This window comes from Mandrillus leucophaeus, unplaced genomic scaffold (assembly GCF_000951045.1).
Source record: "Mandrillus leucophaeus isolate KB7577 unplaced genomic scaffold, Mleu.le_1.0 Scaffold745, whole genome shotgun sequence".
Lineage (NCBI taxonomy): Eukaryota > Metazoa > Chordata > Mammalia > Primates > Cercopithecidae > Mandrillus > Mandrillus leucophaeus.
In genome coordinates, this window is record NW_012108086.1 from 1,280,380 (window position 1) to 1,307,837 (window position 27,458).

At 35.7% G+C, this 27,458-nt stretch overlaps 1 protein-coding gene across 5 annotated transcripts in view; it reads left to right on the forward strand.

Annotated features, from left to right (window-relative positions):
* ROBO2 (roundabout, axon guidance receptor, homolog 2 (Drosophila)) overlaps nucleotides 1–23,617 on the forward strand; it is a 625,987-nt gene extending 602,370 nt beyond the window's left edge. For 3 of the 5 annotated variants that reach the window (XM_011966115.1, XM_011966117.1, XM_011966116.1), the window contains 3 exons: nucleotides 9,174–9,347; nucleotides 18,677–18,877; nucleotides 20,134–23,617. In XM_011966115.1, the coding sequence (XP_011821505.1) occupies nucleotides 9,174–9,347; nucleotides 18,677–18,877; nucleotides 20,134–20,135 (377 nt within the window). In that variant the 3' untranslated portion in view covers nucleotides 20,136–23,617. Of the gene's footprint in view, nucleotides 1–6,774; nucleotides 6,958–9,173; nucleotides 9,348–18,676; nucleotides 18,878–20,133 lie in introns of all 5 variants that reach the window. The other 2 variants (XM_011966113.1, XM_011966114.1) reach the window with 2 other exon arrangements.
* The last annotated feature ends 3,841 nt before the right edge of the window (nucleotides 23,618–27,458 follow it).

Sequence of the window (27,458 nt, forward strand, 5' to 3'; positions counted from 1 at the left end):
GCGCCCGGCCCATGCAAGGCATCTTTCTCAGCAGTAGCCTGGGTTTCGTGTGGTCGCATGAGCTAAGAATGGTTTTTCACATTTTTGAAAGGGTTGTAGGAAAACAAGAAACAAACAAACAAAAACTAAGAAGAATGTATGACAGGGACAGCAAAGCCTAAAATATTTAGTGTTTGTCATTTTACAGAAAAAGTTTGCCGATCCCTATTATAAAGTTTTAGTGTATGTTAATTCATTTAATCCTCACAACCCTACTAGCAGTATTATTTTCATTTACTAGACTAAAAAATTGAGTCACTGAGGGTTTTAAAGCCTTTTTCCAGGTTACCCACCTGATAAATGGAAGAAGAATATTCAAAATCAGTCAGTCTTACTCTAAAGACAAATTATCATGATCCCTGCTCTGGGAACACACACCTTTCTTCTGATCTGTGGCATAGGTATATTTAAGAGGAAAATAATATGCTGGTTTGTTGCTTAATACGTGGAACTGGGTGTGTGTGTGTGTGTGTGTGTGTGTGTATAAACACACATGAATAAATATGTATACAAGCACAACATATAATTTTCTCTCTAGAAACTTTAGTCCTTTTTCCTTACACATTTAATCAAGATCAAGATATTAATTTTAGATGTGACTTTTGTGATTCATTTTTTTCACATTCAGTTCTATGTTTATTTATAGTGACCCATGCTACCGAAATTCAGCTCTAGCAGCACTTTTTGCAGTGAACCTCATTTTAATAATTTTCGTAATCTATGCTCATAATGCACACTTGTTTGATTGTAATAAAATACAACATGTTTATTTATTACAGCTCACTGGACGCTATTTGCGCTAGAAAGTGAACATAAAGGCTTGTCTTCAGGAGTAAGCCTGTAATTTCCTCCTAAATGCCGAACCGTTGGGTAACGGTGGGGGGAGGGCTCCAGTACTTCTTTCTGTAACTTCCACGGTGGGAGTCAAGGGTAATTATTTCCCGAATTTAATGACACCACCAGGAAAAACGAAACAGAAGGCAGTAGGAGAGAGCGCAGGGGGAAAATGTCCTCAACGTGTAGCAGAGATTCTAACTGCCTCAGTGATCACAAAAAGGAAGACTGTGTCCTGTTCAGTGAGACAAGTAGGAAGTTTCCTCGACTGCTGGACTCCACAGGAATCCCACAGCTGAAAGGAAATCCTGGCTCTATGTTTTCTAGTTTATGTTTTTGGAGGTTTGTACTGGAACTCCCACAGGAGATCGATATGGAAACGGTGAAACCTGGCGGCCTCGCCATCTGACTCAACCACACAGCTTTTAGAGCCTCGGCCACTGAAATATTTGACCTGAAACTTTGCTTTTCTACAAAACTTAAAGGAAAATAAGTTTAGTATTGAGGAAAATTTCAGGGATAATGCCACAATAATCAAATTAATTTCTTAGACTACTTCAACAGGTTTGATGTCTTTAAAGAACAATTAAATATATATTTCAAAATTGAGCAGATAAAAAGGGGAAGGGGGACATTACACATGTAATTTTTATCTGAGTGAAACAAGGTATCAAGCATCGTATGTCCTAATGAAGATATTTTTAATTGCTTATTTTGCTTTCCATATGTATGACACATTCCTTTTCTTTTTTTCTTTTTTCTTTTTTGTTTGTTTGTTTGTTTGAAATGGAGTCTCGCTCTGTCACCCAGGCTGGAGTGCAGTGGTGCAATCTCTGTTCACTGCAACCTCCGCCTCCCAGGTTCAAGAGATTCTCCTGCCTCAGCCTCCTGAGTAGCTGGAATTGCAGGCCCGGGCCACTACGCTGAGCTAATTTTTTTGTATTTTTAGTAGAGACAGGGTTTCACCATGTTGGCCAAGCTGTTCTTAAACTCCTGACCTCAGGTGATCTTCCCACTTTAGCCTCCCAAAGTGCTGGGATTAGAGATGATTACACATTCCTTTCTCTCTGAGGCATGCAGGTAGAATCGTTGCATATTCAAAATGTTTGAGTGAAAGAAGAAGTTCTGCAGATTTGACATGTTTTTCTACATGTAGGCAAAGGTCAATATTTGGATTAACTCATCTAAAGACGTTTGTAGCTGCAGCTTTTACTTAACAGGTAGACAAATAACATTGAATAGGAAAAGTTCATAGATTAAATATTGGTTGAAAAAAATGGGGGACGGCTAGTTTTTGTATCTCATAAAAATGGTAATGCAACAATTAGCAGGGTCATATTATGAAGCACAGACTTTAGCTTAATGGATCTAAGGATAAGCATTTATCAGCAAGGAAAGATTTAGCATAAAACGACATGTAAATGAATTGATGACTGATCATAAATTAATTTTAGTGCTGAAGATGTAATAGAGACACAGCAAGATGCCACTTTATCATGGTATTTCACTGCTCAGTAACATTCGAGCAACAACTTAATGTCCTATGTGCAGGACTACTTTAACAGCTTGAATACATTTGAGATTTTTTTGTGGCCTTTCTGCAATTTAAATCAGGGAAATTTGGAAAGATTGAAAATGTAAACACAAATAAATTTGGCTATCTGACATAAATTCATTTTTCATTAAACATTTAAATATGTATTGATTATGTTTGGGGTTAAAACATGTCAAATTGGTATGGAGTGCTTATAATTTGTAAGAAGCCTCTAGCCGAATTGGTTTTACCTGGTGTTCATTTTAATTTTCATGTTTATACTTACGTTTATGAAAGAAAAATCAGTTATCGCAAAAGTGACTTACTTTTAAATTTGTGAATTCATGTTTTTATTTTTGTTCATTCATTATCTTTTACTTCTCTCTCTCTCTCTTTTTTTAGAGGGGTAATTGTTTACCTAGATCTTCAGCTCATTGTTCATGTTTAAATCTCAACATTTTTCCTTTTTTTAGAAAGGCCACTAAGAGGTAAAATCAGTGGATGTTCAATATATTTTAGCCATTTTACAGAAAGAATTTTAATATTTTATATACTATTTGATTTATGGAATGTGGCCAAATGTCTTTTAAAAATATTTACCATAGGTATGCGCATTCCATACATCTTAACCAAACTGTGGAGGAAGGGATGTCGAAGATACCAGACAGAGAGGTGGGGAGATGAAAAGAAGGAGAGAAAATTTCTTTCCATGTTCCTTGCCCTCCGTTTTGAAGGCAAACACAACTACACTAACATGAGACACTTCCGTCTCTTCGGATTGGATCATGAGATTTCCTGTTGCCTGATATGGCCAAGTATCTGTGGTCACATATCTTGAATTCTGAAGTTATCTATCTTGTCTCTTACAAGATAGTACAAAAGAAAGAATAGCTGATGTTCTTTCTGTATTTACCAATACTCACTTGAAGCCCAGTCTTCCATGTTACTCTCTTTTCCCAGAGGGAGACAAAAAGCAGCAGAGAAAACTTGTTGAATAATTGGGAGTTTTAAGGACATACAAGGAGCACTAAAGGCTGGGAGAGAGGCAGAGCAAAGACACAAACGCAGGAAGTAGACCATTTGTTTAAAGTATCACAAGTGTGTGTGTGGAAATGCTCGGACGAAGGACTGGCAAGTTACCACAGGGAGATAAATGGGATTATTTGAGGCAGAAAGTTAGGCTGATTCTCTGCTCGGAGGTCTCACAGGATATAATTTCTTCAGTGCTACTACTGTAGTGTAGGATTTACTGATTTCACCTCTCAGTAGGTACACAGTCAGTTTTATAGGTTCAGAGACCAAATGTGTCAGTCTGCTAGATCCTGAGGCTGGAATGACACAGCAAGCAGACGTAGACATGAAACCAAAGAAACTCCACTATTTTTAGGCTGGTTATAGTGGAAAAATAAAAATTTTAGAAAACAACTCACTGGGCCAAGTGCATTAAGATGGATAAACATGGATGGAAAATTTACACTCCAAAGAAACTAAGCTGCCACTTAATGTAAATTTTTTATCTTAATTTAAATAAGATATTGCTAAATATCAATATTTAAGTGTATCAAAGCATAACCAATACACACATATATATCACATATCTATATACTATTTCTCATTATATTCCTTATTTAATAAACTTTCTAAGAGTTCCTATGAGAAAATTCTTTCTATTGCTAAGAAGTTACACATCAAATAATGTCATACACAGAATTATAGAATAATGAAAAAGTTGAATGCATTTAATTCCATATGCCTACTGTTTATTGAATTTCTAATGTAAAATGTCCCTGAACAAAAAATATGAAAATAAGTATGAAATAGTTCCTAACCTCCAGAATTCCATTGTCTAGGAGAGGAAACACATGTGCAGCAGACCATAATATATAGAGAGAACTGATATGCGAGTTTATGTGTAGTGTTTGGAAACCAAAGGAGGTAGAGAGATGGATTCTCTCTATAATAAGATAGAATTAAGGTGATAACAGAAGTGGCATTTAATTTAGACTTTAAAGTTTGTCAGTGGTTAATAGTGTTAGTGGCAATATCTCTGTGTAAAGAATGAAAGATGATGTTATGTAAATGAGCAAGGAGACACACAGGCTGTAAGAGAGTGAATGAGGACTAATACACAGCAGGTACATTAGTCTGGTTTCACACTACTGTAACGATATTACCGGAGACTGGGTAATTTATAAACAAAAGAGATTTAACTGACTCACAGTTCCGCATGGCTGGAGAGGCCTCAGGAAACTTACAGTCATGGCAGAAGACAAAGGGGCATGTCTTACATGGTAGCAGGAGAGAGAGAGAGCGAGCAGGGGAAATGCCAGACACTTATCGAACAACCAGTTCTCATGAGAATCCCTCACTGTCGTGAGAACAGCCTGAGGGAAACCGCCCCCATGATCCATTCACCCCCACAAAGTCCCCCCCTTGACACAGGGGGATTACAGTTCGAGATGAAATTTGGGTGTGGGTGCAGAGCCACATGCTATCAGTAGGCTAGGCTAGATATTGAAGAGTTGCAAATACTGAATTAGCAGTTTGGATATGGCATTGGCTAGCTGGGTAAGGCTTTAAACAGAGGAACACATGTATGTAAGTGCTTCACAAAGATAGTGCGGAAAGCAATGAGGAAGACAGAAGAGATGAGAATGAAATTAGGTAGGAGGAGTTTAGGAGTGAAATAAGGTGAAGATTAAAGAGACGTTTCTTTGGACAGTAAGAGCCGGCATTTAGAAATACAGAAAACAGCACAGGGAAGGGAGTGAGCTTCCAAATGTTTTTAAACCATCCTCAGTTCCAGAGTTTCGTATTCTTTTGTGACCGCCTCACTGAATGTCTTTGGTTTTTTTTCTAACCTAGTACAGCATTATATTGCAAAGCCCACTGCATCATTTCTTCTTTCATTTTGGATTGTTGGTCCTTGACTTGTGGTTATTAACCCAGAAATGATTCTCTCAGAAGAGGCTCAGTTGCTGGTGTTATCTTGACTTCCTTGCAGTGGCCTGTGTCAAGGGAATTTGTTTGAAAAGTAAAAAGTGTATCTCTGTGCTTTTGGCAACCAGAATCAAAACTCCATCTTTCTTTGCTACACTTAACACCCTTTTAACTTCTCAGATCATTCTAACCAGTTCAGCTTCTGTTTTCTTGGTATTGAAAGTGCACGAATCCGTGTCATTGGATCCTGGCCCCTTGACCAAAATTACAAATACTGCATCGGGGCAACACTCCTAACTATTCTGTAGTCGCTTAAATATTAGAGAAAAAATAAATAAATAAACGGTCTATAGCATTTGACTTTCATCTCCTTTATGTAAATATGTATTTGATTTATTTCAAAATCTGAAATTAGTTTCTTACAAATACTTTTTGCTCCTCTTCTAACAAAAATAGGATAAGCAATACTTGGTAGTTTTTTGTGTCATGAATTAATGGTATACCAACATGAATAAATCTTGTAATATTAATTTTATTAAGTAGGAGATTATGTTGTTTGTTTTTGTCTAAGAAAATATATAAAATTATAAATGACTTGCTAGAAAATCAAGAAAAAATGTTTCTGAGTATCTTCACAACTTACAGCTCTTTAAACATAAAACTAAATTTATTTTCCTCTATTCCCATGTTGCATTTTGCAGAAAAAATTCATGTTAATGCCGATGATAGTCCTTATAAATGTTACTTTTTAACATAAATCTTAGTACTAAAGAGAAAACTGGAGTTCTTAAATAACTTAAAGGGCAAAGTAAGCAGAAAGAGCATTTAAATTAATAGAACTTCTTTAAAATACATTTATCTTATGTTATAAGTTCATTTGCTTTGATACTGTTTATACGTTTTTTGTTTGTGAATTTTTGTTGTTATTTGTAATTAAGTTTCTATTTTAAAATCTTGAAATAATTTTTGCCTTTTATGATATAGTGTAGTTTCTATGCAGATTATCTTTGGAGTCTGCATTAAATTCAAAACATATTCACACTATTTCTTCAACTGAGTCTGTGATGAGTTTAAGAACACTAAGTTTGTTTTACTGAAAGTGTTCATTTCTGAATTATAGTAGCTTAAAATGTACATCACAACTCTCTTTTGGAAAATGATTGTGTAATGGTTTAAACAGTGTAAGAGGTGAACAGTACAGCACGTGCTTTGCTTATGTGTTGCAAACAGATACAGATTTTAAATGAGCTTCTTTCTTCTGCACAAAAAATGTTTAAAATGTACCTGATACTTGTATTTGGCTAAAGAAATCATGATGAAACTTCAAGGAAGAAGCGAGGACAGCCTACTTGCTCGTTAGTATAGTGTGTACAGCAGATGAGATTTTCAATATCTACAACTCACTAGACCACTACATTTGTTTTTAGGTTCAATGGTAAATGGATGGGGCTCTGCATCTGATGAGGATCGTAACTTTTCTAGTCATAGATCTAGTGTAGGTAGCTCCTCCGATGGCTCTATCTTTGCCAGCGGCAGTTTTGCACAAGCACTGGTGGCAGCAGCAGATAAAGCTGGTTTTAGGCTGGATGGAACCAGCCTTACAAGAACAGGTTGGTAGACTCCAAGTCAACACTCTTTGCATGAGAGAATCTTGTCCTTGGACACTGACCTCTTTTCTCCTGTTCTTTCCCCTTAGTGAGTCTGACTGTAGGGCTTTCTTTAATGTGCATGAACACAATTTGGATGCTCCATTACCAAAACTCTCTTCTGATGCTAGTTTTGCAGAGCCAAGAAAAGACTCCGCCTCTTTCTATCTCTGATTTTCCTTTCTCTTCACGGCTTTGCTGATTAATTGGAATAGGCTTCCTTTTTATATTACAGCAAAGCAGCAACTAAGATTGCCATTCAATTTTCAATAACTCACACTTTGCAAAATCCTCACACAATTAATGATGTACCCAGTGATTAAATTTACTCAGCTTTTATCTCCATTACTTTCCTTTGCCTCATCTCTTTCTGCAAATGCATTTTCTGGGAAGGTTTCCTTAGCATGGGGTAAATGGGTCTAAGGCTGTTGGTCTTACCAGTTCAAATGGCTTATGGTCTTATTAATCGTTTGGCTAGTAAGATTTTAATACGATAATTTATTATTTGTCTTAAAGGATGCTAATTAAAGATACACCTACTGCATTTGCAAGTTGAATAAAATAATGACTACATGTGTATTTCTCTTTAGGGTAATTTAATTTTGATTTCTGAGAGTGGTAAGTAATCATATAAAAGAACAATTTTATAATTTTTCAAGTGCTCCCCATTCCACAAAAAAGAATGTGGGATTAATAATAGATCAGTAATTTGTAAATATTTGAAACAAAGTAACTTAGGCATGATGCGTGCTTTTATATATGTATGTATAATTCTTAACTATACATATAAGAATATTCTAATATATGAATTAAACTGAACTTCCTTGCAAAACAAACTAATAAAACATTAAGTACGTTTGCAAAATCTTAACTGTTATCAAATAGTAAAGAAAAATGATTTTTACCCTTCTCTAAACTCTCAGGTTATAAAAATGAGTCATGGAAGTTTTCTTGGAATTATACCACCAATATTTCTTTTGAACATACATTAGCTATCTTTAAATGAAAGAAAAAATATCTTCTAAGCATTGCAGAGGTTTATTTTTCAAATAGCATCCAAACTAAAATATGTTATAATAGAACTGTTATTTGAATTGTCTTGCATTGTAAGGAATAAGTCTGAAACTTTATGTTGCTTGAGTGCTTTTTGTGGCATTAGCTGTAAGCAGAGCAGTGAGAACGTGCAAGGAAACTAATACATTAGAAAGCATAAGTGCATTTCTTGCATGTATGCTAATAGCTAATAAAGCATTAAGTAATATCCTGTCACAGCGACTTAAGAAAATGTAACTACATACAATAATGTTGTATGAAATGAAAACATACACAGGAGAGTAAATACATGCACATAAACCAGGCCTCTGTTACTCTAATAAACATGGCATTAAAATTGTAAGGTGTTGAAAATTTATTAGCTAACCCTTTCCCAGAATAGATTTCCCTGTACACCTACTCTAAACCACAAGAAAAGGACACAGCACATATCACTTTTCAATGAGAACTTGGAGGCTGCTCAGATACCATAACATTCACCAGAAAATACCTATTGCACGCTGGGTATACAAGGTGATTTTAACCTGCTGTCCTCTACACAGATGTTACTGAGTTTATGCCAAAAGAGATAGAAGTCATCGTGTGTGTGCATAAGTGGTAAGGTCAATTTAACATATGTGTCTGAGCAGACCTTTCATGTAACATTTCAGATGTAATTACCATATGGCATTTTTCTGTGTTCAGAGAGATTTTGTAAGTTTCCAAGGATGAAATTTTATTAAACAAATAAAACAGTATATACTTCATAGATAGCTTCTTTAATTTTAAGAACTAAAAGCTGCATGAATTTGCATACATCTTTGAAAATATCACTAATATTGTCAAGGTTAAATAGAAGTATAATCATGCAATATTGAGTTTTGGATTGGTGAATCTGTTTTATGTTCATTTGTTTGATTTTTGGGGAGGGTCAGTGGGGGTGTTGTTAGCTTATTAAAAATTGAACAAAATACATGCACCTAAGAATGTAGAAAATATATTTTTCTACAGAGATGCACCAATATTTGCTATCTTCAAGTGTTATCTCTAGGTAGATTAACAGGTTAGTCATAGAGCAGGAATACAGGACAGAATCAGCAGGCTATAATGACATTCTCTAGAACCCATTCCCTTTATTTTCATTTTAGGAAAAGCCTTTACCTCCTCTCAAAGACCTCGACCTACCAGCCCATTTTCTACTGACAGTAACACCAGTGCAGCCGTGAGTCAAAGTCAGAGGCCTCGGCCCACTAAGAAACACAAGGGAGGGCGGATGGACCAACAACCAGCATTGCCTCATCGAAGGGAAGGAATGACAGATGGTAGGTTTCTTTCCTTTTCCCTCGTTTTCTCACTGAAGAGACATGCTCCATGCAGTCATGTACTTAGATTAATGTAGTCATGGTGGCTTAGCCATTGCCTCATTACATAACAAGACAAACCTGGCAATATGGTCCTGTTTAAATAAAACACCATTTTTAAAAACAATCTAGAATTATTTCTGTTATTAAGCCTCAAGAAATACATGCCATACAATTTTTTGAGGTTGATTTTTTTTTTGCCATTCTGGCATCTTTCATAAATGCTTTTTAGTGAGCATTTTACTTTAAGAGTAGGAAAGAAAACATAAGCTGCATGTGCATTTATATTGTCAGAAATTTTATAATATTAAATTACAGTATCTTAGCTGGTGTTTCACTTTTGGAAAAAAAGACTTTTTGAAATGATATAGTAATTTTTTAGTCACAAATTTCAGAGCCAAAATCAGGCTACAGGTCATGTAGTTGAAGAGTGTCTTAGTCTGTCTGGATTGCTATAAAAAACATAGAGTCCTGCATTGTACGACAACGTTTCGGTCAATGACAGACTGCATGTGAGACAGTGGTGCCATAAGGTTAAAATGCTGTATTTATGCTCTACCTTTTTTGTTTAAATACACAAATATAACACCATTGTGTTATAACTGCCTGTAGCACGCAGTACAGAAACATGCTGCACAGATTTTTACCCCAGATCAATGGTATGTAGTCAGCTATCCCATCTAGGTTTGTGTAAATACACTGCATACCACTTGCATAACAACGAAATCACCTAACACCACATTTCTCAGAACTTATCTCCATCATTAGGTAACACGTGACTGTACCATAAGCTGGCAGATTCCGAACAACAGAAATTTTCTGCACAAATCTGGAGTGTGCAAAGTCCAAGATCAAGGCACCGGCAGATTTGGTGTCTGGTGAGGACCCACGTTCTGGTTCACAGAGGGTGCCTTTTCATTGTGTGCTCACATAGTGGAAGGGACAAGGTTCTCTCTGGGTGTGTCTTACAGGTGCTCATCCCTTCAGGAGGACCCCACCTTCATTACCTAATCACCTGCCAAAGGCCCCACCTCCCAATATCATCACATTGGGGATTAGGATTTTAACGTATGAATTTTGGGGGTACACAAACATCCAGACTCTAGCAGAGGGTCAGAAAACTTCTTCTATTAAAGTCTAGATAGTAAATATTTTTGGCTTTTGGGACATATGGTCTCTGTCACAACTACTCAACACTGCCATTGTTGCATGACTGCAGCCATAAAAAAAGTAGAATAGGCCAGGCATGGTGGTTCACGCCTGTAATCCCAGCACTTTAGGAGGCTAAGGTGGGCAGATCACAAGGTCAGAAGATCAAGACCTTCCTGGTCAACGTGGTGAAACCTCCTCTCTACTAAAAGTACAAAAATTAGCTGGGCGTGGTGGTGCATGCCTGTAATCCCAGCTACTCGGGAGGCTGAGGCAGGAGAATTGCTTGAACCAGGGAGTCAGAGGTTGCAGTGAGTTGAGATCATGCCACTGCACTCCAGCCTGGGCAACAGAGCAAGACTCCTTCTAAAAAAGAAAAGACAAGTAGAATAATGGATATGACTGACTTCCAACAAAACATCATTCACAAAATGGGCAGTGGCTGGATTCGGCCCACGGTCCCTAGTCTGCTAATCTAGCTCGATCTTTTTATTTATATATAGCATCCAGTATTTGAATATTTGCTTAAACACTGTTAGTTTCAAGAAACACAATGTTACTGGAAGATATCCATGTTCGATAATGAGTATTTCATTAGCTTTACAGAATATAGTCTATTTCCCATATTTTTAATTTAGTTCTTATATCTTTTAAAGAATGAATTAAAATATATATACTGAAGTTATAGTCTAAGGATATGTAACACATACTTAAAGTGTCTACTACAATGTCAGATTGAAAGGTAAATTTCTTTTTCCTTTTTAGCACTATACCCTATAAGCGCACAAACATTATCCTAACATAGTTCAATTAAACACCAAAAGGATACACTTTTAAAAACTGCACAATAGAACCATCTGGAAAGCTCTAAAATATATCCTAGATATTCAGATTTGATTATTCTGGGGTGAAACCCAGTTACAGGTAATTTTAAAGCGCCACAAGAGAACCTGAAGTGTACCTGTCTTGGAGAAGCTATGACCGAGTCCTTAGCACACTTAACACTTACCATTACAGGACAGAATGAAGCTTCGTTGAAAAAGAAGAAAAGCATTTGTTTTTTATTCGTTTGGGGAAGGGAGTATCCAATCCCGCAGCCCTATTTGTGCTTTCTTTTGTCATCTTACAAAGGTAAGAGGACTTAAAAAGCCAAATAGATTTGTTCTACATGCTTTCCGGTTTACTTATCTTTCCTGCTTCCTTTGTTTTCAATGGAATATGAAGGTTTAGGGTACAATTGAGATTTTTGAGTCTCTGTAAATGGGTATCCTGTGGTGAGTAAAAATGTTCACCCCTGCCTTTCTGCTTAGATGTTCCAAAAATTAGCTGAGCACTTAAAACTGTTTGTAGCATTGATCTAATTCTTCGTAAATAAAAAAGGACTGCTGTCACTGAATTGCTAGTTATAAATCTAATAGTTGATAATTTTGTATTTTTTTTTCTGTTGTGAATATTGTGGAAAGAGAAAAATGTCTGGGTATAGAATTTTCTGTGGTTTTTCAGAAATGTTTGAAGATATTATTCAGAATATGTGGAAAATATAAAATATAAATCAACAAAATAGAGATTTTTTTTACTGAGACACTTTTATTGCAAGCTTTTTAAGAATGTTTCCTTAAAGCAAGCTGCCTCCTAGTTTAAAATATGATCAATATATTGCTTATTTTTCTAAAAAATAAATAAGTTTCTAAATTTTCAAATTTGCCAGCATCTCAAAAAGGGGTTATGGATAATGTGTTATTAGAAAATGATACATTTTAGAAGTAGCGATATAGCAAAGGAAATTTCAGCCCATGTATCTCCCCAAGTGCGTAATCCAAAGCCATTTTAATTATGATGTGGTGCAAAGACATTTATTTTGGATGATGCTTTACAGGTTATCCTTAAGCACACTGTTATTTTGCAGGAAATGCATGTGTCATAGCATTTATATGGTATGGATCTACATGTCAGCAATAATTTCATAACGTTTTATATAAAAATCATGTTGTTCTTTTTGGGAAGGCTGATGCCTAGCAGCATTGAGTGTACAGACATTTTACAATAAACCTTTTGCATTATAGATTTTACAATAGTGTTTGCTGTTTTCTAAGCAGTAATGTTAAAGATGTAGGCCTTTTCAGCACCGGGAACCATCATTTTCTAGATCAGACCTTTACGGTTTCTGAGGGGAAGACAGAACATGAGTGGTTGTTGGGAGGTTGTAATGGCAAGTGGCATCACTTCTCCTGTTTCATTGGCAACAGCTCTGCCACATGGTGTCAAACTAACTACTGGGGTGAGAAAGCAGCTTTCCCTGTGCCCCATAAGAAAGATTATTAGTGGCGGGAAATGTCAGTCTATATCCCAAAGACTGAAAAATCCCACACACATCTTAAAGGGTGTTCTTTTCCCTTTTGTAAGTTTCTCCAAAGCAGGCATTCCTGAGTCCAAATCTTGTATTCCATTTGTCTTATAAATCAAAGAATACCCTTGAAAGCCAATATATTGACCAGTGCTAAAAAAGGAAGATAGATCTGTTTACCCATCAACCTGTTTTTCCTAGATAATTTGTTTCCAGCCTATTCTTCCTTTCACCTAGCCTTTTTTTTTTTTTTTTTGAGAGGGAGTTTTGCTCCTGTCATCCAGGCTGTAGTGCAATGGTGCGATCTCAGCTCACTGCAACTTCCACCTTCTGGGTTCAAGCGATTCTCCTGCCTCAGCCTCCGAGTAGCTGGGATTACAGGCGTGCACCACCACAATCAGCAAATTTTGTATTTTTCATAGAGACAGGGTACCATGTTGGCCAGGCTAGTCTCGAACTTCTGACCTCAGGCTATCTGCCCACCTCCACCTCCCAAAGTGCCAGGATTATAGGCATGAGCCACCATGCCCGGCCCCTTTCCCCTAGTTCTTAATGTCCTGTTCAGAGAAGGGGCCCTTTCTCATCCCTGCCGCATACTAGCTTTGGCCTTTGAGCAAATTTACTTACTAGCGTTGGCCTTTGAGCCAATAAATTTACATATTTATTATTCACTCAAATACTTATTAAGCATATAACATATAATAGACAATGGGAGCCAAACAGACAAAAATCTCCTGCCTTTTTATATTGTAGTTAGGGAAGATAGATGAAGACCAACCTAAGCACATACATGAACATGTAAGTAAGATGGTGATAAACGTTATGGGGTAGAAACAAAGGGAAGGGAGTTGAGAAGTATAGGTGTAGGGAGGAAGTATTTTTAAGTAGAGTGATTGGGGAAGGCCTCACCAAGAAGGCAGCATCTGAGAAAAGACTGGAATAACATCAGCGAAAGAGTAATGCTGATATCTGAGGAAAGGTTATTCCGGGAAATGAGAATGGCAAGTGAAAGCCTGAGACTTATTTGAGAAAAAGGAAAGGGAACGATATGACTGGAGCAGAGAGAGAAACAAGATAGAATACGAAGTCAGGCAAGCAAACGAGGGCTAGTGTTTGTCAGACCTTTAAGCTACCATAATGACATTAGCTCTTACTTCGAATGGTAAACCACTGGACGGGGTGTGTATGTGTGTGCATGTGTGCATGCATGTGTGTGTGTTTAAGGCAGGGAAGTGACATGATCTTATTTGTTTATTTTTTAAAAAGTAATTCTAGCTGCTGTGTTGAGATACACTAAATGAGGCAAAGTGGAGATTGTGGAAGCTACCAAAGTGGAGAAGAGATGATGGTGGTTCATGCCGAAGGAGAATCAATGGCAGTGTTAAGAAAGGTTGGATTTTGGAGGTAGAGCTAACGGGAGTTGTTGTGAAATAAACATGGGCCATAAAGAAAGGAAACCACATTACTCTGAAATGTTGGCTAACTTGTAGAATGTAACTGTGACCAACCGAGAGAAGAAACACGGCAGAGGAAGCATATTTTATGTAGGATGATCTGGAGCTGAGTTTTGATACATGAAATTTGAGAAGCTTTCTAAACACCTAAGTGGAACTGTCCAGCGTAGATCTGGTTATATGAGTCTGGAGTGTATAGGAGGAAAGATCCAAGCTGGAGATTTTTAATTTCTTTTTGCCTTCATTTTCTTATCTGAAAACGGAAGGTAATAATGGCACCTATCTCATTGGACTGTTGTGTGCCTGAAAAGAGCTAATCCTCAGTAGGCCAGTAAGAGACTTTTTAGTGAATTGATTTGGTTGAAATGAATCAACATAGAAATGAGTAATAAATTTAATTTAAGTAAATGTATTTGATTACATACTTTTATTTTTCAAAAACCCATTCTTAATCCCATTTCTTTTTCCAATTAGTTTATTTCAATGTGCATGTAATGTCCTTTCTTCTTAAAATATACGAACTCCAAGGATATTTCTTATGAAGCTATATAATTTTTGGTTAAATTAAATAATAATCAGAATTTTAGCTAGCATAAGCAGATGCTGTTTTGGCCATTTTAAAAACGAAGCTGCTCTGATGGAGAATAAAAATCAATGACAAGATAAGTTATTTTGGAAGCAAATACAATCATTTCTGCTCACTGGCAGTCTAAGTTCAATAAATCAAATGAAATAATTTGCATTTATAATAACATATAGTGAAGGAAGTCAGTACTATCGAATATGAAGGAAACACCAAACTCATTGGATTATCCAACAAACAGATATCTCAATATTGGATTATTTCTTCATTTTGGAAAAATATTCCAAATGCAACTTTATCCTCCCAACCAGAGACCCTGTTCCCTTCAGTTATTAGCAATTCATAATTTAACATGAGGACACACGTAAGAACTGGCAATGCTGCTCCATCTTAGGAACTCAGAGGAGATGCTCCAGAGACCAACATTATCAGTTCAATGGAGAATAGTATCATTTTGCTCATAAAAGAGAGTATCAAGGTTCTTGAAGTCTTTGAAAGGAATGGCTTAGCTGACTGTTAAGGAAGCTATCTTTTGTCTACAAGAAATTTATACGTTTTCCTTCTAAATTTCACAAACAGAATGTTATTAGAAACAACAGAATACATTTACAAAAATGGCATCAGAAATAATTGACTATGTTATGTACAATGTCCTCTATTAATGAAATAAATGTGTATTTTATACGATATTTGGTCTTTATGAAAAAATAATATAATTACCAATATTCTAAGGATGAACAAAGAAGTTTACAATAACATGCAAGAAAAATGAGAAGAAAATGATCCAAATTGATGTTCAGAAGATTTCAAAATCTTCAGCAAAGTAATTTCAGAACTAATACATACTTAAAAGTGAAAGAAAGGACTATGATTTCACAATCGAAGACATACAAAATATAAAGCTATTATGATCTGAAGAGTTAATAAAAGAGAGATGAAAAGGGAGCTGATATTGGAACCTTAAATTTTTTCCTATCTGATATTTACTTTAAAGAGCTTTTCTGAAAAATTATCTCTTCTACTGTATCTCAAATTTCTGTGATGCATTGTCTTCTCTAGCACCATAAAACACATTCAATCTTTACTCTGAACATTGGTTATTACTTATTAAAATTAATACATTGGAAGATTATAATATATTAGTTGTAACTCATTAGCTAACTCATGAAACGAACAGCCAGAATTGGTTGTCAAGCAGAATGTTAATTGCATTTAATAAATGTTAGCTTAATGTTGTTAAATGTGCCACATACATGGGTAAAGGCATCATATCGTTCTGAATTTCCCGAGGGGGACATTCCCTTTGGATCCCTTTTGTTCTTGGGGCCTTGTGCTAGCACAGCTTCTGGAATTTCTAGTGATCTTATTTTGTGTCATGGTATTTCTTGGGGAAGGAGGGTTGGACAGTGGATTGAACATAAACAGTGAACTGCCCTTTACACCTTGCATGATAGCCTCAATATGCAACTGAAAACACTTCCCACATTTAACTGTTGAGCAACACTAGTCAATTTTGTTTCAATGATGCGATGGCCGAAAGACAGCAGAGAGAGCAATAATATGAGCTTTGGAAATAAACAGTTGACTTTTATTTTCCCCAAATTTCTTTTGTATGGGTAATACCTGTATGAGGGCAAAGATTTTCTTCAACGTGAACTGAAACCTGTATTTTTCATTAAATTTTAGTCCATTCTAAACATTATTCAAAATTTTTAGATCTTCCACCACCACCAGATCCCCCGCCAGGTCAGGGTCTCAGGCAGCAGATAGGCTCGAGCCAGCAGGCTGGTAACGTGGAAAACTCAACAGAGAGAAAAGGAAGCTCTCTGGAGAGACAACACGCATCCGCCCTGGAAGACACAAAGAGCTCACTGGATGGTCCAGCTAGAACCTCCCTAGAGTGGCAGCGGCAAACCCAGGAACGGATAAGCTCCACAGAACGACAGGAAGAGACACGGAAAGCCCCACACAGACAAGGGGTCGGATCAGGTGTGTCCTGCACAGTCCCAAGAAAGTGTGGACTGTGACCATTTCTTTTCCTACCAGGTATTCTAGAAAGGGCAGTTGTTTAAGGGCATCTGAGAAACATTTGCCTTCGATCAGTAATGGAATTTGGAATTCCTTGGCAGAGTTTTCCAGTACATGCCTTAAGGCTGATTCCGATGGCCAGTGTTCCTCAGTCAACCTCTCCACAGGGCCTTTGATCGCCAGAGACTTGCACGCTTCATCTAAACTGCTCAGTAGAAAATTTTATTTTTTGGCCTATTAATGTTTATATTGAGTACTTTAAAGATCGCTAAATTTAATCGTTTGTGTCAGTTTAATCTCTGCCTTCAGCAAGTTTGTTCATTTTGACTGAAGTAACCAGTCATTCGAAAGGAGAACTCACATCAAATAGGTGAATTCATTAAAATTACAAAGTTGCAGAAAAATGCCCCATCACAGACCCTCAAGTTAGATAAGGTTATACTGGGCGTGCACTTTCTCCAACTGTTAATCAGTTGATTGATTTAGTTGATTGTTAATGTGTCTATGGGAAGTGCTTTTTTATAAATCAAGCTTCCTGGAAATGTCACAGAAATAAATTTCATTGTTTGTAGTTAGATTTTTTTGGGGGGGCAGGGGGTCGCGGGAGGTGAGGAGCCTATTTTATAAATGTGTTTTCTGAGATATCTCTTCTCATGTCAGGATTCATTGAGTATTGAAACACACACATACACATACACACAATCTTTGAAAAAATATATTTTCACTTATTCATTTGGACTTAAAGTGTTCTAGATAGGCCTCTCTCCATGCATTTTCCGTAACTCCATTTTGACACAACTTGATGCTCAAGTTTTTGGAAAATGTCATTGGTGCAAGGGCCAGTAGATGACAATTTTAATATCTAGGTTTAGTGGAACATTTAGAAAGTTTACACCATTCAGGCTGTGAGAGAAAAATCATGTGGTTCTTGTCATTAGAGACTATGTAAGGGGAGAAATAGTAAATTCAGTTGGCATTAATCATAGAATAATAGCCCGTACATAGAAAGAAAGTGAAAAACAGAGGGGATGGGGTGTGGAGTGGGAGCAGTGAGAATAAAGAGGGAAAGAAAAAACAATTTTTGAACTATTAAGTGATTATTTGTAACATATGTCATGAGTTATTTGTAGAGAGAACAATCTGTAAAAAAAAAAAAAATTAGCATATTATTTATTTAAATGTGTGAGTTTCTCTTTTTCTTTTAAGGAAATACATAGTCCTTTAAATATTGTATTTCTGTCTCAAAAAGCAACATAAATTTTAAAAGCTTATTTAATTAACTAAGATATAGTTCTTTATTTAAATCAATTGAGAAAATGTTGCCATAATTTCAGCTGAAACAAAAACCCAGTTTCTTTAATCTTAATGGGAAAATTAAACTGGAGCCTTATTGAACTTTAGAAATTATTCTCAGATATGCTTTTGTTAAACAAACTGTAGTTCATTGTATTCAGCCCTCTTTTATAATGAATTTAAATTTTGCAAATAATATATAACATTGTGTATTTATCCCAAGATCTCTTTTCATTTAATTCTGCTTCAGTTCCTATTGTAGGAAATGTTGCTTGCACATAGAAATTTCTTTAATATCCGGTCCTGATTAAACTTCATAATTTTAATTTTACTAAAGAATGAAATGGTAAAGCAGGCCATTCACAGTGTAATATTTAAGAGGTTAGTTTGCCTCCATGTTGCTGTTCAACTTAGCCCTTGGGGTTTTTTTCTTTTTCAGAGGAGGCCTTGGTGCCCTATAGCAAGCCCAGTTTCCCATCTCCAGGCGGCCACAGCTCATCAGGCACAGCTTCTTCTAAGGGATCCACTGGACCTAGGAAAGCTGAGGTGTTGAGAGCAGGCCACCAGCGCAATGCCAGCGACCTTCTTGACATAGGATACATGGGCTCCAACAGTCAAGGACAGTTTACAGGTGAATTATGTAAGTGCTGTAGGTCGTTTAAAAGGCTGTTGTGATTCAGAAAGAATCTTGAGTTGATACCATTGCCATATTAAACAAATTTCAGGTTAATAGAAAATTTGCTCTGCTACGAAAACAATCAATTGCAATTTTCAGCAAGTTTGGTCATGACTTAGGCCATGGCTGTATTTATTGCTGTCCGTTTTTATAAATGTTTCTGCTATTTTAAGTTTGATTTATGCTATAAAAATTGTTTTAAGTTAGTCGATTAGTCTTAATACTTGTAAGCGAAATTAAATATAGTGTATTTGTCATTTTCTTTGCCTTTTTAACTGAACACAATAAAGAAAGGGAGACACTGGCCTTTTGGTAGTTTTAAAGAAACTCCTAAGGAATTCTTCATTTTCAAGTTGCTCTTCATTTATTTTTTAAATTTGGGTAGCCACCCTTGAAGAGTTGATCTTTGATTATTAATTAATTTGTAATATTTTGACTACAATAACATTTTATAAATAAATTTCCATTTATGAATGAAAACTGGCACAGTTAGTATAATTAATTTTCTAAATGTAAAATACTAGGTAATAGGGAAAGTTAAGAATGTCACAGCAAAAAATGTTGAGCTCCTTGTGTTAATTTCCTCAGGAAAGTTACCAATACAGCTTTTCATTATCAGAAATATATTTGCTGGATATTTTTAACTGCCTCTTTGAATTCTGTTTAAAAGCATTGCTGAGAAAACAGCCCTGTTTCTAATATTCTCAACCCCTTAACTGGTTATTGGACATGAGAAAGTAATCTGTCTTCCTAATCTATTTCCTCATCAGAAAAATAGCATTACCATTATCTTCACGTCACAGATTGTTTGGAAGATTCCATGAGTTAATGAAAAGAGAAATAATTTCAAAACTGTTAATTTCTTTATTGATCTCAGTTGTCATTGTTGTTGGCTATTGCCAATCTATGATTAAGATTTGTTTATAATTTTAATTTGATTCATAACTACTTGAATTTTTCTTTACCTTTTTTTTGAAGTAATGACAGATGCACAAGAGTACCAAAATAGTTCTATTGGGTGTTTAAATTTCCAAATTCTGTAGTGTTTCTTTTACTCGTTGATCATCTCCTTCAAGTAAAATTATTTAAGTTCACAAACTCATCTATCTGAATACCTTATTTTCATGGATTATCTGTTTGCTTTGCTTTTTGTTTTGCTGGTCAAAAAAGTAGAATGCTTAATTTACATTTTATTTCTATTTTTTTTTCTCTCTCTTTAGAGTAACTGAGAGGAGACATACAAAGCTGCTCTGAAGGACCACCAGGTCCGAACTCATGGAAGTGATGACACTAAACAGTGCAATGAACAATTTCTTTATTTATGTACTATTAAAAGAACTGTAAATGCAATGTAAAGACACACAGCCACACATATCCCACAGATATTTTAATTGTGTTCTTCTCTTAAGTACACCACCCACCTTAACTCTTTCTTGTCAGGAGTATATAAAAAAGAAAGAAAACAAAACTCGCCCTACAGGAAGAAAAGGATTTTCCTCTGTATATAATTTCTTTTGTGCATTGCTATGCAAGCTCACTCTTTTTAGCTCTGTTCATATTATTGTCTGTTCTTATTGGTCTCTTGTACTATATGTGAATTAATAGGCTGTGGTGCCATATATTAACTTTTAATTGTGTAACTTTTATGTTTAAATTTTGCACTGCAATTTTATTTGGTGATAAGCACAAGTCTCTACTCCTCGTGACATGAAGAAAAAGACTGAATGTGAAGGGAGTTTCTGTACTGTAAGCTAGATTGGATAATGATGGTTGTAACAAATCATGTTAGATGGTTTTCAGTTGGGGCGTAGAAATAGGAAGATGCAAAGGAACAATGGTGTTGGCAAAGTCTTCTTTGAATATCAGGGACTGAGTCAATAAAAAATAGTAGAAAGGTGGCTTTTACTATTGACAAAAGCAGGGGTCAAAAAAAGTAGTTTGTCTTAAGACTGAATATGCATTAAAGTATGCAGGTAGCAAAGATGTAATAAATTTGCTTAAAAAAAGAAATTAAAGTTTTATTTAGAATCCATTTTGCCTGTCATTGTAATTGACCCATCTGAGAATTACAATAAGCAAGAGGAAATTAAGGTGTTTTGCAAGAGCTGTATTTATATTACAGTTTTTTAAAAACATTTTCTGAATTATCATAATTAAGCTCTCCAACTCATTAAGTCAGAATGTAATATGAAGTTCCCCAAGGAAATGAACAAAAATGAACTCTAGAATATCTAGCAAATAGTTAAAGAAGCAATTTATTATTAGGGCATACTCGGGCTGTTTCCAAATATAAACTCTATTGCAATATCTTATTTCATCTTTCTAATACATGTACAGTACACACTAGAGGATAGAGCTGCATCACTTAAATTCATGACTTAAAAAATAATACAGTCTATATACAATTTGTGTTTTATTTGATTAAGAAGTGAAGTTTATGCCACCCAATGTATAGCCAAATTGTACGTGCTTAAAAAGCAGTGCTGAGAGTATGTTCAGTTCACAGTAAGTAGATTTATTGGAATATTTTGTGGTACATCCTCAGAAATTGGCTTCCGACTAAAATACGTTTGACCCATTTTGAATAAGGGAATTGAAAAGTTTAAAAGGAGAAAAAAAATGCATGTTTATAAACTTTTTAAATAAAACCAGACCTTGTAAGTGGACATTAATAATTGTCCTGCCTCATTTGTTTTCATGACTTTGACAACAAGAAGTTCCTGGACATTGGTCATGTATGCTCAGAATAAATGTGACTTTGAAATATGTGTTAGCTACTGTACATGTATAGTCAGTCAAGTAGAAGAGGACCTTCCTGAAATTCCCACTTGTGACATTTTCCCATGTGTTTCCTACACAATCTTAAATTTTATTTCTGTCTATACTTTCTCAAATTTTTCCTATGATAAGTTCAGTTGTTGGTACTCTTCTAAAAATGTTCAACGTAATTAGGATCAGTTCTAAAATATGGGACCCTTCTGAGTGACAATTCGCACTCCATGCATTATTGGCTCAGTAACCAATTTATGTCATGTCGTTATAACAAAGGGATGACATGATTAAATATTTCCGTCTTTTTTATTCCCTGAGACTGCATCAGCACAGGCAAGTAGAGAACGTAATGTTCTTCATGGGCCCCACCAGCTTTACGGTACCATGTAATTTATTTCTTCACTGAAGAGAAAAGGAATTCTGAGACACAGTTATTAAACCCTTTATCAACTTTCTACCATCAGTGCCTGAATTCTAATGCAGTGGGATTTCTCTGGGACAAAGAGACTGAGGAAGATGAAAAGTTTCTGCCAAGAGTGAATACATACTTATTCACAACTCTAGGATGTGAGGACTTTAAAGATCTCTTTATGCAGTTCCCTACTTAACCTCTTTCTATTTAAAGGCAAACAAATTTCGAAGAGGTTTTGTGTTCCCTCTTTGTGTTTCTCTATGACCCAGTTTAGTCTAAAACCTTAGTTCATTACATATAGAACACATAGCCTTTGATCCCTGGTAACTGGCAGGTGTAGGCGATTAATAAACCAAGGCTTCAAAGTGAAGTATGCATATGCAGATGACTTTTGGAATAATGTGGGCATAGCATCATACCTTCCTGATTGTCTTCAGCATCTAAAAATTAACTGTTACAGTTAAAATTCTGTCAGTGCAGACCTTGTGGTTACTTGGAATGTTCTTTTAGACTAGTCCATGTTGCCTATTACACCTAGTTTTAAACACATTGGGCAGTCACATTATGCACTCAAAATATCACCCTCAGGTAGATTGAGGGCAAGATGAAATGCTGTAGCTATACAAAGGAATTCAGAAACATTATTAGAAATCAAAAGCCTTTGTCAACTTGCTACATGTAAAAAGCTACTAATCAGTGTAGTCAGATGTCAACAGAAAAATACAAATACCTATGAGAGCCACAGCAGTTTTTCATTTCGTAGCCGATTCAATGAATGTGATTAGAAATTCACTGAGCTCACTCTTACAGGTCTACACGGAGGCCTGCATAAGGACTGCAAAAGGAAATCTGGGTGGGAGAGAATGTAATCTGATCTTGCACTCATAGGCAATGCTGCTATGTAGTCATGCCCAACACAAGCACAGCTTCATTCGTAACAGGAAAAGTCTTCCTTGGGAAAATAGCTGTATTGGTGCCCAAACTCAGGTATGCCAGTGTATGCAGGTGGAGTCGCCCCACCCCTCTTCCAGACATGTTCTATGAGACTTTTAAAATAAGGTGGGATAGTACAGGGGCATGAAAAGAATTGATTCCGTCACAGGATTTGAATTCAGTTCAATGGAGAATGTAGAAAATTCAAAACCAACATACAAGGTATCACACAACCAAGAAAAGTAAAACCATTGCAAGTTTACTTGCTTTGAGTACAAAACAGATTTAATGGTGTTCTCTGTCACAGTTTAATGCTCTCAGTATTTAAAGATGTTTTCAACAGGATTTGAATTGCAAGTCTGTAATGTGCTTTGATGGAACACCACCCAATTTCTATTCAATAAATTTATGTAATTGTCCATTGACAATCTAATGATAACAGTACCATTGAACTCTAAACTGTGGTTTATCTTCGCTACTGGGAAGCAAGTGTGCATCTGTATTAAAGATATGCAGAGACATAACGTTCACTAATTTGTTCATCTGCTTCTGTCTATTGTTTATGGAATTACATGGCAAGAACTGTTGTAAAGCAACATGTCTCTCCACATTATTTTAGCGGTGAAATTACTTCTGTTTTGCTTCTCTATAATGTGTACTTCAAATGAAACACCATCCTTTTTTTTAAAAACTGACGTTCAATTTACTAATTTTTTAAAAATCTCATAATTTCAAAAGCATTTGTTGTGATTTTAAAGTGTTGCAAGAAAAGGGATTTTGTGGCCGTGGGTAGACTTTTTATACTTTGTTTTATAGATGGATTTTTTTTTAACTGTAGTTTGTTTAAGTCACCAAGCAGTGTCCAAAATCTTAATGTGTTTCATTTGATGTTGTTAGATCAGAGAAGAAATTGGCATAAAATCGGTTAATAGTATTGTCAAAGAATTGTGTATTGTGTACTCACTGGGAAAAAATAAAATATATTCACATTTCAAATTTGTAGAAAAGCCATTTATGTAAAACAAACTTGTTTGTAGACATGCCAGAACAAGACCAGGTGCCACTTTTAGAACTCTGCATTAATATTTTGTGACTAAATGCATAATCTGTTTCTCACTCAGTTATGGTTTGAAGAGTGACATAGGAATTGGTGTTGACATGTAGAAGTGACTAACAGACACTGATGAAGAACATAGCAAGCATTTGAAATATAGACCCCATTCTATCAGCACTGCTACTTTCCCTATACCATGAAGACCTTTAGACAGATTTAAAACAAATATCTTATTTTTGAAAGTATAAGTAAATCAGAAAATTGAGGGAAAATGAATTTTTCTCAATTACTTTAGAAGAGCTAATTATAAATTTCTTTTATTTTGGATGTTTTATGTTGGATGTTGAAAAGTTATCTCAGGGACTGAGGAGAAAAGAAAAATGCCCCATTTTATTACATTTTATAAATATTTTATTCTTTTTCACTGCTAAGTACAACTATAGGCTCAATTTTTTTTTCCAAAAATAAAGAGAGGCAATTTCTGTGTTCTTTAAAATAATAATACTAATGACAGGAAAAAGGAAAAAGATTATTGTTAAATCCTGAAATGCTCATTTAAATATATTTTTAAAAATACAAGGTTTAGGACAACACATTTTAGAGTTTCATTTAATTATTAATAAGGTGAGAAAAAAATAATATTACTATAGAGACAAATGATGTTGCATTAATGTAATACAGTAACAAAATATATATGATTAAAGATGAAGTATGTCAATATGATAAATGGTAGGACAATTATGAAACAACTGCTCCTTTATGGAATTTGTGTATAAAATGGAAAAAGTGTAAAATTATCAGAAAGGTTTATTAAAGTAATACACTACAATCTCTCGATTACTGGATAGATTAGCTGGAGAAAAGACATATTAATGTTGCACAAAAGCACTTGAACAAGAAATTATACTTAATGTCCTCCGTTTTTTAAAATGTGATTTTATCTCTTCCGGAAAGAAGCAGAGTTCACACTAAACTTCATTTCATGGGAAAGATGCGAAATAAAACTGTACAATAATACAAAACCAAGTTTTAAAAGTTCAAAACAATACTCCAGTACAAAAGCTAGCAGGGAGGGGAGAGAATCTGTTATTTCCAAAAGTTTGTAAAGATTGTTATCACTTTGATGAATTTAATGCAGTCTCAGTTTTGACCTTCAGCTTCTTAGGCACAGACAAAAAGTCTGACCTGTAAGAGTGCTGCAAAGCTGTCAAGAATCCCAAAGACAGATGCAAGACAATTATCCAGCTGTGTGTTTAATATGAAAAACTAGGTGACTGGTCTCTGCATCTTCCAGTCAAAACATTTTCTCCTTGCGGTAGTTGAGCTATAAGAGAAAATAAACAAACACAAAAAAACCCAGCTGGGCACTGTGGCTCACCCCTGTAATCTCAGCACTTTGAGAGGATGAGATGGGTGAATCAAGCCCAGGAGTTTGAGATCAGCCTGGACAACATGGCAAAGCCCCGTCTCTACAAAAAAAAAAAAAAAAAAAAAACTGGCCAGGCATGGTGGCACGCATCTGGAGTTCTACCTTCCAGGGAGACTGAGGCAGAAGGATCACTTGAACCCGGGAGGTCCAGGTTGCAGTGAGCAGTAATTGTGCCACTGCACTTCAGCCTGGGTGACAGAGTGACACCTTGTCTCAAGTAAATAAATACATACATACATAGAAAAAGAAAAAAGAGAAATACATGTATATTTCCAAGATATCTGATTATCTATTACCAAAATATTATCAAGATTTATATACGCATGTATTGCAGATATCTTAGTAATCAAGGAAAGCTACCTTTGTGAGTCAAATAGAATAATCCTGTGGCTCATGTCAATATTCATAACCAGAAATTTGCAGGCCACTGCAACTGTTCTTAAACCGTAGTACCATAGCATCCTTCACCTAGAAAACACCTTGATGGATATAACCTCTGGGTCATAGACAACAGTTTTTTGGACAAATTTTAGAAAATGTTTTTCTGGACAACACTTCTGAGTAATTTGTTTCTAACAAATCTGGGTTTTTGTTTCTTTATTCATTTACTTTGCAAGCAAATTTTGAGACACTGTGCTAAGAATTAAATATTCAGATAAGTAAAAACAGCAACAAACTTTGCCTTCATAAATAAATAATATATGCTGTTAATTCCTTCCCTGATTTCTTGCCTAGAAATTTTTGATGAATGTTTTGAAGCCAAGAGCCAAGAGCCAATAAGCAAGACCTTCAAATAGATTTCCAAGCAGTAAAATTTGTATTAGCTTCACTCAAACCCTCCATACCCACCATAAAATCTATGTTCTAGTCTTTCTCAAAAGTAGTCTACAGGATTTTAATGGTATTTTTTAAAGATAATGACACTGAAGTTCCATAGTTGAATATATGAAGAAATTTCTTTACTACTTGAATCCTTTACAACTCTGTTCAAATCTTATATGACATAAAATCCTCTGTCCTGGAGCATCTTAGGAAACAGGACTATGTAAAATCCACTTTAAAATATAGTCTCCTAGGAAGTATCATGCTTTATCCTGCCCCCTAGACTCTCTATTAGTGGCCCCAAAGGCTTTGCATGCCATGTCTTACTGTGGTCTTTTAAAAATCAATATTAAGTCATGGGAAAGAATCATTCAAATTCTAGGTATACTGTGCAGATGATAAAAGAAAAGTGCAGTGAGAGATTCATTAATTAAATTATGTTTCCAAGCCTTATTTGAGATCAGTGCTCAGTCCTGCAGCAACAGGTATGATTGCATCGTGTTCTTTAGTTTTTCTACAGTGCTTTTGTGTATTGTCAGCTCTTGAAATCATTAGGCTAAAACTAAAGCATGGGCCGGGCGTGGTGGCTCACGCCTGTAATCCCAGCACTTTGCGAGGCCAAGGCGGGTAGATCACGAGGTCAGGAGATCAAGACCATCCTGGCTAACATGGTGAAACCCCGTCTCCACTAAAAATACAAAAAACTAGCCGGGCGAGGTGGCGGCGCCTGTAGTCCCAGCTCCTCGGGAGGCTGAGGCAGGAGAATGGCCTGAACCCGGGAGGTGGAGCTTGCAGTGAGCCGAGCTCGTGCCTCTGTACTCCAGCCTGGGCCATAGAGCAAGACTCTGTCTCAAAAATAAATAAATAAATAAATAAATAAATAAATAAATAAAATAAAAATAAAGCATGGAAATATACCTACTATCTCCTCCCACCCCTAGCTACGGACCTTCAATCAGATTTCAAAAGTATAATATATTTTGAAAGATTTCACAAAAAGATAACTTTTTAAAAGCTACTGTCTGATTATTAATAAGTTCTACCTGAAGTGATACTTAAAATAGTAGTGAGTAACACGAAATGTAGGAAAAGGGGGCTTATAGTTTCTCATTAAGATAATACA